This window comes from Babylonia areolata, chromosome 13 (genome assembly GCF_041734735.1).
Source record: "Babylonia areolata isolate BAREFJ2019XMU chromosome 13, ASM4173473v1, whole genome shotgun sequence".
NCBI lineage: Eukaryota > Metazoa > Mollusca > Gastropoda > Neogastropoda > Buccinidae > Babylonia > Babylonia areolata.
In genome coordinates, this window is record NC_134888.1 from 32,509,554 (window position 1) to 32,519,553 (window position 10,000).

At 45.1% G+C, this 10,000-nt stretch overlaps 1 protein-coding gene across 1 annotated transcript in view; it reads left to right on the forward strand.

Annotated features, from left to right (window-relative positions):
• LOC143289213 (uncharacterized) overlaps positions 1–10,000 on the forward strand; it is a 679,995-nt gene that overhangs the window by 642,318 nt on the left and 27,677 nt on the right. Inside the window, exons 8-13 of the mRNA XM_076598160.1 lie at positions 476–860; positions 2,091–2,183; positions 3,539–3,661; positions 6,475–6,549; positions 7,618–7,689; positions 9,740–9,793. Of these exons, the coding sequence (XP_076454275.1) occupies positions 476–860; positions 2,091–2,183; positions 3,539–3,661; positions 6,475–6,549; positions 7,618–7,689; positions 9,740–9,793 (802 nt within the window). The remainder of the gene's footprint in view (positions 1–475; positions 861–2,090; positions 2,184–3,538; positions 3,662–6,474; positions 6,550–7,617; positions 7,690–9,739; positions 9,794–10,000) is intronic.

The following is a 10,000-nucleotide window of genomic DNA, read 5'->3' on the forward strand; positions in this document are numbered from 1 at the left end:
ATGAAGCTGTGGTGTGAGGGGTTTGGCTTGTGGTTGTTTTTTGTTGCTGTTGTTGTTTTCGTTATTGTTGTTGTTGTTGTTTTCTATTGAAACGAATTGTTGATTTGCGTGTTGGTTATCTGGCTAGTTGGTCAACAGTGTGTGTGTGTGTGTGTGTGTGTGTGTGTGTGTGTGTGTCTGTGTCTGTGTGCAACTCAGTATAACACAATGCAGTACAGCAAAGCATAACGCATCATTGCACAGCGCAATTCAGCACAGCAAAAAACAACAACAACACAACTCTCCACACCACAGCACACATCACATTATATAGTACAGCACAGCATACCACAAAACAGCACAACATAGTCGCAACAACAACAACAACACAACAACAGCACAACAACAACAATACAACACAACACGTGCGCGTGTTCGTTTCAACAAGCGCACCTGTTTTTTTATTGTTGTTGATTTTTTTTCGCTCTCCTTGCAGACCAACGCCCAGATCACCACTTCCACCACCACCACCTTCACCACCACCAGCCTCGCCACACCACCCGCTCCGTCCCGCAACCGCCCCCACCATCACCACCACCACCACCAACGTCACCACCACCACCACCACCACCACCATCACCACCTCCACAGTCCTGCAGAGCTTTCCTCGTCGTCATCCTCATCTTCATCGTTGTCGTCACAACGTCGTCCATGGTCGTCATCATCGTCGTCATCGTCGTTGTCGTCGCCGTGTCGGCATGTGCAGAGGCTGTTATTGTTGTCGCTGACGATGGCGGCGGTGACGGCGGTGGCGGTGGGCGTGTCGTCCTTGAAGAGGCAGTACGCCCTGCACGTGGCCGTGCCTCGAGATGTGCCCATCCGTGAGTGTGTGTGTGGGAGGAAGAGGGGGAGGTATTGGGGGGGGGGGGGTTCGAGATGTACCCATCGTGAGTGTGTTTGTGAGGGGTGGGGGGTGAGGTATTGGGGGGGGGGGTTGTTCGAGATGTGCCCATCCGTGAGTGTATGTGTGTGTCTGGGGGAAGATGGAGGTGTTTGTTCGATATGTGCCTATCCGTGAGTGTGTGTGTGTGTGTGTGGGGGGGGGGGGGGTGGGGGGGGGGTGGGGGTTGAGATGTGCCCATCCGTGAGTGAGTGTGTGTGTGTGTGAGGGGAGTTGGGGGAGGAGGTGAGGGGGAGGGAAGCGGGAGGGTTGTTCGAGATATGCCTATACGTGAGTGTCTGTGTGTGTGTTGTGGTGGGGGGAGGTGGGGAGGTACAGGGGGGGAGGGAGGTGTTTGAGAAGCGCCCATCCGTGAGTGTGTGTGTGTGTGTGTTGTGGGGTGTGGTGGGGGGTGGGGTGGGGGGCTCGAGATGTGCACATCCGTGAGTGTCTCTGTGTGTGTATTGTGTGTTGGGGTTGGGGGAGGTCGAGATGTGTCCATACGTGAGTCTCTGTCAGTGTGTGTGGGTGGGGTGGAGGTGGAGTGTGGGGGCTATGGTTGTGTGGCTTTGATAGGTGTGTTTGTGTGTTGGGGTGGGAGGGTGTAATGAGGGATGGGGTTAAAATGTGTGTGTTTGTGTGTGTGTGTGTTTGTGTGTGTGTGTGTCCGTCCGTATGGTGGTTGGAGATGTGGGCGGGTACCTGAGGCAGGTATGGAAGTGTGGTATGTGTGTGTTAGGATATGAATGTTTAAGATGTGTGTGTGTGTGTGTGTGTGTGTGAGATGTATTTCTATTTGTGTGTTGATGTGATTGTGTATGAGGGGGTAGGGTGTGTTATCTATTTATTTATTTATGTATGCATTTATTTATTCATTCGTTTATTTCTTCATTCGTTTATGTGTTTATTCCTTTATTCATTCATTCGTTTATTCGTTCATTTATTCTTTTGTGCATTTGTTTATTCATTTATTTGTCTGTTCGTTTACTTATTCGTTTAGTAGTTGATTTATTCATTGGTGTATTTGTTTATTGATTTCTTTGTCTGTTGTTTACTTATTCGTTTAGTAGTTAATTTATTCATTGATGTATTTGTTTATTCATTTATTTGTCTGTTCGTTTACTTATTCGTTTTTTTAATTTATTTATTCATTGATGTATTGCTGTGCCAGGCAAAGTACGGGCCTTCAGCAGCAAACCAGAGCTGACCCACCTTTCGGACAGTCCATCCAGCTTGGCTCTGGTGTCCAGGCTGCAGCTTTTAGGTCAGCCCTGTCTTCTTCTTCTTCTACTTCTTCTTCTTTGTTTCTTCTTCTGCTGCTGCTTCTTCTTTGTTTCTTCTTCTTCGTCTTCTTCTTCTGATTTTTCGTCTCCTTTTTCTTCTTCTTCTTCTTTTTTCAAGCCCATGTTGAATGTGTTTTAAACAGCTGCCACACTCTTTTGAATGAATCGCCAGGGCATGGCATGCACAAACACACACACACACACACACACACACACACACACACACACACACACACACACACACACACACACACACACACACATTTCTTCTTCTTCTACTAATTCTTCGTTTCTTCTTCTTCGTCTTCTTCTTCTGCTCCTCGTCCTTCATCTTCCTCTTCTTCGTTTTCGTTGTCGTTGTCGTTTTTGTTCACCATCCCCCATCTTCTCCATGTCTTCCGTTGTGTTTGTTTGTGTCTATATTTTTTTTCTGATTTCCCGTGATACAGGATTATGTATGTCACTGTCGGTACTTGGATGTTTCTTTTGAGACAGCGTGCACACGCCCCATGTCAGCATTTCTGGGTGCTATTGTGACAGCGAATGTCGTTTGGCCTCAAAGGGTAGCCTTAATGCCCAGTCGTTGTTGCTGTTTTATTTTTTTTATTTATTATATATATATATATATATATTTTTTTTTTTTTTTGTCGTCATAGTTTTTTCTCCTTCTTTGTCTCTCCTCCACCTCTTCCTCCTCCTCCTTCTTCTCCTTTTTCTTCTTCTGCTCCTCCACCTCTCCTTCTCCTTCTACTCTTCTTCCTTCTCCCCCTCCATCTTCTCCTCTTCCCTCTCGTCCTTCTCCTATTTTTTTCTCCTTCTCCTTTAACTCTCTTCCCTCTCCTCTTCCTTCTTCTCTTTATTTCTCCTTCTCCTTTTCCTCTCTTCCTTCTTCTCTTTATTTCTCCTTCTCCTTTTCCTCTCTTCCTTCTCCTCTTCCTCCTCCTCCTCCTCCTCCTCCCGTGTTTTCATCCTTCGCTGAATGACAAAATATTGTAGTTGCATTTGTTTGTGGTTTTTTGTTGTTGTTGTTGTTTTATGCATACAAACACACACGTGCAAACACACACGCACGCACGCATGCACACACACACACACACACACACACACACACAGACTACCTATGGGTCCAATGCACCATTCAATACAGGTGGTGTTTGGTGTGTGTGTGTGTTTGCATATATGTGTGTGTGTGCGTGTGTATGTGTGTGTGTGTGCGCGTGTGTATATGTGTGTGTGAGTGTGTGTGTGTGCGTGTGTATGTGTGTGTGTTTGCATATGTGTGTGTGCGCGCGCGCGCGTGTGTGTGTGTGTGTGTGTGTGTGCGTGTGACACACAGATTTAAACGAGTGCCAGGGCAACCTGTCGCTGTGCCAGCCCGTGGCGGTGTGTGACGGGGGAGACAACGACCTTCTGTGCCGCTGTCGCCGTGGGTACTACTTCCACCACCAGCAGTGTCAAGGTGGGTGGTGGCTTCTCTTTTCTTTTTTTTTAATCACAACATATTTCTCTGTGTGAAATTCGGGGGCTGCTCTACCCAAGAAGAGCGCGTCGCTACACTACAGCAACACCCTTTTTTTTCTTTTTTTTTCCTGCGTGCAGTTTTATTTGTTTTTCCTATCGAAGGGGATTTTTCTACAAAATTTTGCCAGAAACAACCCTTTTGTTGCCGTGGGTTCTTTTTACGTGCGCTAAGTGCATGCTGCACACGGGACCTCGGTTTATCGTCTAATCCGAATGACTAGCGTCCAAACCACCACTCAAGGTCTAGTGGAGGGGGAGAAAATATCGGTGGCTGAGACGTGATTCGAACCAGCGCGCTCAGATTCTCTCGCTTCCTAGGCGGACGTCAGATCAACAACTTTTAGTTTTCAGTTTCAGTAGCTCAAGGAGGCGTCACTGCGTTCGGACAAATCCATATACGCTACACCACATCTGCCAAGCAGATGCCTGACCAGCAGCGTAACTCAACGCGCTTAGTCAGGCCTTGAGAAAAAAAAAATATATATATATAGCTTACATAAATAAATAATAATTATGATATTTTTTTAAAAAAAGGTAGTAGTAATGAAAATAATGATAAAATAATAATAATAATAAATAAATAATTAAATAAATAAGACAACAATGATGATAAATAAGCAAATAAATATAAAACATGAAGACACACATTCACACATACACCCACACATGCATAACAGATATGCCCCAAAAACGCAGTTTCACAGATATGAAAGCACAGTCAAATACATATAAACGTACATGAGCTCCAACACACACACACACACACACACACACACACACACACACACACACACACACAACTTTTAACTGGGTCAAAGCCTATGCAAGACGATGACGACGATGAGGATTATATGGATACTCACAAAGGCGCCTATCCTCGGTCGGAGACCAAGCTGTAAACGCTTTACAAACTTGGAGTCATTTACACAACAGGCTGCCTGCCTGGGTAGAGCCGACTGACGGCTGCCATTGGGCGCTCATCATTCGTTTCCTGTGTCACTCAAGTCAGATTTCAGGCACCACACACATACACACTCAGGCAGACAAGTTCAACCTTGATCGGGTCTAAGCCTGTGCAAGATTAAATTTGACTGGTGTTTTTTTTTTAGTCTTTGTAAGATCGACTCTGGTTGGTTTTACGTGTGTAAAGATCAACTACGATTAGTTTGGTTTCGGTTTGCAAGCCTGTCTGATTTGAGGTCGAAAGCAGTGTCTCGGCGGGTGACTGGTTCTTAGCGCGTGTACCATGACCTGTGATTGGTCCAACTTTGATTGGTTCCAAGACGATGTAACATCAACTTTGATTGGTTGTGAGCTTGTATATGATCAACTTCGGTTGGTTAGTTTGAGTGATTTGCACGCCTGCCTGATCCGAAGTTAACAGCAGTACTGAAATACATGATAGGTTTTAAGTCTGTGTAGGATCAAATTTGATTGGTTAAACGGACAGCTGCTTCACGGTCTTTGTTAAGTTAGCTTTGCTTTGTCGGGTAGGTGACTGCTTTGTAAGTAAGACCAACTTTGATTATTTAGCAGAGTAGTTTTCAAGCCTGTCCAGTCTGACTGAGGTCAACCGCAGTTCCGGGATAGGTGATTGGTTCAGAGCGGATGTAAGACAGATTTTGATTGGTTAGTTTCGAAGGCGAACGAGCGAAAGGCGCGTGTGTGTTTGTGTGTGTATGTTTGTGTGTATGTGTGTGCATGTGTGTTTGTGTATGTGTATGTGTGTTAAGTGATTTTTTTAAGTTCTGCCCTGTGAGAGGACTCCACATAAGAATAAAGGTTTGAGTGTGCTAGTATAGATTACTGGCACAACTGAACACAGCAACGAGGGGGGCGTGTTGGAGGGGACGGGGGGTGGGGGGGGGCGGGATTGAGGGGGGGGGGAATCAGCTCAAACTCCAACAGCGCTCACTGCAGACAGTTCAATCCGTTGTGATATCTTCCACAACATTAAAACTTAATCCCATGACAGAGCTCCACACCAGAATCACGGTGTGAGTGTGCGTTGTTGGCTGTCTAGACCAGTCGGTACATGTCACACTCGTCTGGTGACCGGTCGCTTACTTAGCATCCGGCGTCATTCTGTTGATACGAGTTTTTTTTGGTTTTTTTGTTCGTGGTTTTCATGCGACTGATTTCAGTTTCAGATCTCTTGTTGGATACCTGTTGTGTGATACAGTGTAAAGCATATCTCAGTACATTATCTGTGTATGTGTCTATATTGATTACTGTTAACTGTGCCGTTTCCTGGATACAATGGTTATGTGATGATAATGATAATGGATTCTTGTTGAGCGCTTTCTTCCCAAGGAGCTCAAAGTGCTTCACGATAAACATTATATGTGCATACACACACGTGCCAACACGTACAAAAGGAAGAAAATATTGATTTAACACACAAAAGAATGAAACATATTCAAAGACTACGTTTTTCGCTATCCATTCACACACACACACACACACACACACACACACACACACACACACACACACACACACACATTAACAACCCAACAACCCACTCACCTTTACATGATAATAATACCTTTGTCTCCGCTCTTTCTCTGTGTATACATTCATTCTATTGTATGATACAATATGAAAATATATCGCAGTGATGTCATCTGTGACAACTGAATATGCCCTATCATTGCCTATCTTGTTTCGTGGATACCGTAGACACATAGAGATAGATAGATAGATAGATCAGGAATGCTGTGTTGACAGTGTGTGTGGTGGATGTTCCAGAGTGCCGGACGTCCTGTCCTGATGGGCATTATCTGCTCAGTGCTTGCTCCGTCACTGCTGATGCCGTCTGCACCCGTGAGTTGGTTCTGGGGTTCTAGACGCTGGGTGTTACATCTTTTTGTATGTTTTTGTTTATGTATGGGTGAAGCGAATGTGTGTGTGTGTGTGTGTGTGTGTGTGTGTGTGTGTGTGTGTGTGTGTGTGAGCGTGTGTGTGTGTGTGTGTGTGTGTGTGTGAGCGTGTGTGTGTGTGTGTGTGTGTGTGTGTGTGTGTGTGTGACAGAGACAGAGAACAGCATTTAAGTTTGGTTATATGCTGTGTTTTGCCCGTTTGGCGCTTCGTAAAAGAAGCTAAAACTGCTCTGGCTCTTAGTGCTGCAGCCTTGGGGGTTAGCTGGCCTGTAGGAACCTTCCCAACACCGACCGTCCTAAAACCCTCTTGGTTCGAGAGAGTGGGGATGTATCTTGGGCAAAACACTCTCCACTATAATCAAATTCTAGCCCAGATAGTCAGGACGGCATCTGCCTACTCTGCTGTTCTGATGGTCATAGTCGGACACGTCTGACTATCATACAAATGTTGCCTGGAAAGATTGGTGAGTCTGGTGTGTGTACTTTATGTTATAGTTAGCTAAAATACACAGGCCTTTCAGCCCTCTTGGGGTATAGGCCGTCAGTGAGGGACCTCCATTGTCCACTGTCTCCTGTCGTTTTACTCTGTCTGCTCCGCGTAAGGCCCATGTTCTCGATGTATGCATGAAGGACTCTGGTTTCCAGGTCAGCCTCTCTCTGTGTGTCTCTGTCTCTCTCTCTCTTCTCTCTCTCATGGGGCTGCTGCCTTTAATGAATAAATCATCTGAATGAATCTTTCTCTCTCTCTCTCTCTCTCTCTCTCTCTCTCTTTCTCATCCCTCTCTCTCTTTGTCTCTCTCCCCCCTCTCTCTCTTTCCATCTATAGAATTATCTTCTCCTCTCTCTCTCTCCTTGTCTGTCTCTCTATCTCTATCTTCACCCCTCTCATCTCTCTGCATCTCTCTCCCTGTCTCTTTCTATATCTGTATGTGTGGCTGGTGTAGAATGGCTGGTATCACGGGTGTTGGAAGTGTACAGAATGTTGCACATGGGTGTGTGTGTGTGTGTGCAGCCTGTACCAAGTGTAGCGGGTCACAGTATGAGGCAGCCGTGTGTACATCCACAAGGGACACCATCTGTGTGGGTCAGTACTTCCCCTGTTTACTTCCCCCTCCTCTCTCTCTCTCTGTCCCTGTGTGTGTGTGTGTGTGTGTGTGTGTGTGTGTGTGTGTGTGTGTGTGTGTGTGTGTGTGTGTGTGTGTGTGTGTGTACATTCGCGTGTAAGCCTGTGTGATGTTGTGTTAAATACGTATGAATATGTGCGTACACTCGGCTTATATCACAGATTGACACAAATTTGCATTTTGGGCCAACAGCAAAGTGAGAGCTGTATTATCAATGGTTTCTCCAGTCAGTGGGAAACCATTTACAGCTTAGTCTTTTGTGAAGGACAATGACTCTCAAACTAGGAGGCAAAATTGCACTGGCTCTTAGTGCTGCAGCCTTGTGGGCTAGTTGGCCTTTGGGAACCATCCCAGCGCCGACTGTCCTAAAACCCTCCTGGCCGAGAGAGTGGGGATGGGGATGTACTTGGGCAAGACACTCTCCACTATAATCAAATTCTAGCCCAAATAGTCGGAACAGCAGTTGCCTCCTTTGCTGTTCTGATGGTCATATGCGTGTGTACGCTTTCTTTTTTTTCTGTGTTTAATTGCTCGTGCAACGTGTGTGCTGCATTCTATTATTGTAATTTCATATGAATGTGTTTCTGTGCGCGGTTTTCTTTTTAAACGGCAGTGTTACGCTGTATTGAAACTGGTTTCTATTTAAATCATTCACAAGAACAACTTTTTTTTATAAATTAAGGACTTGATAGAATAAATCTCCATGCAACTCATACTAATTAATTCACTGTTTCTATCTTTGTGCGATATGTAGCCTAGAAATGAGTGTGTGTGTGTGGGGGGGGGGGGTGCAGGGTAATGTGTGTGTGTGTTGGGACTCATGTACGTTTATGTGTATTTGATTGTGTTCTCATATCTGTGAAACTGCATGGTTTTTTTTGCATATCTGTTATGCATGTGTGTGTATGTGTGAATGTGTGTCTGCATTTGTTTACATGTATTTGCTTATTTATCATCATTATTGTCTTTTTTGTGCGCTTAGAGTTTATTTCATCCAGATTTTGAGCGTTATAATTAAAAAAAATCTTTACCTATTATTATTTATATATTTATTTTATTTTATCTTCTTTTATTTATTTATTTTTTTCCCAAGGCCTGACTAAGCGCGTTGGGTTACGCTGCTGGTCAGGCATCTGCTTGGCAGATGTGGTGTAGCGTATATGGATTTGACCGAACGCAGTGACGCCTCTTTGAGCTACTGATACTGCCCCCCCCCTCTCTCTCTCTCACTCTCTCTCTCTCTCTGTCTCTCTCTAGCTCTGTCTATCCCCTCTTTGTATCTATGTCTCTTTTTACCTCTATTTCACTTTCTGTATTTATCTCTTTGGGGGGTGCTCACCCACCCAAACTATGGCTAAGTTAAGCAACACAGTACAGCCTGTTCGCTTCGATCAAAGACAAAAAAACCCCAAAAAAACAGGTGACGTCGCTGGTCAGTATTTATATCTCTAAATTCTGGTGATGGGATGACTTTTTTTTGTGGGGTTTGCTGTGTGAGTGGTTTTACTTTAAGTCAGCTTTTGATGTTGTTGTTGGGTTTAGTTGGGTTGTTTTGTTGTTGTTGTTGCTGTTGTTCTTTTGTGTACATATTGAATGACTGTGACCTGGTGGGTAAAGGGTGGAGATTTTTACGATCTCCCAGGTCAACATATGTGCAGACCTGCTAGTGCCTGAACCCCCTTCGTGTGTAAACGCATGCATAAGATCAAATGCGCACGTTAAAGATCCTGTAATCCATGTCAGCATTCGGTGGGTTATGGAAGCAAGAACATACCCAGCATGCACACCGCCGAAAGCGGAGTATGGCTGCCTACATGGCGGGGTAAAAACGGTCATGCACGTAAAAGCCCACTCGTATACATGCGAGTGAACGTGGGAGTTGCAGCCCACGAACGCAGAAGAAGAAGAAGAATGACTGTGATTGTGGCATGTTGTTCATGATTGTGTCTCACACCACACCACAAGATCTCTATCATGGGATGATAAAGTAAATTGTACTATGTCCTTCAGACGTCACCTTTCCTGTGGGCATTCTGCCGATGAACAAAACGCTTCAACGGGATGGTGAGTGAGGCTTCTTCGATTCGGTTTTCGGACAGATAGAGACAGAGACAGAGAGAGAGAATATTAACAGACAGTCAGCAAAATGGCGCGCAGAATCATCTGAATCATTCTCGCATTGAAAACACGTATACCCTCACACACACAGAGACAAACAAGCGCTCCCCACACCTCACATCCCCCCACCCACACACAAACCCCCTCCCTCTA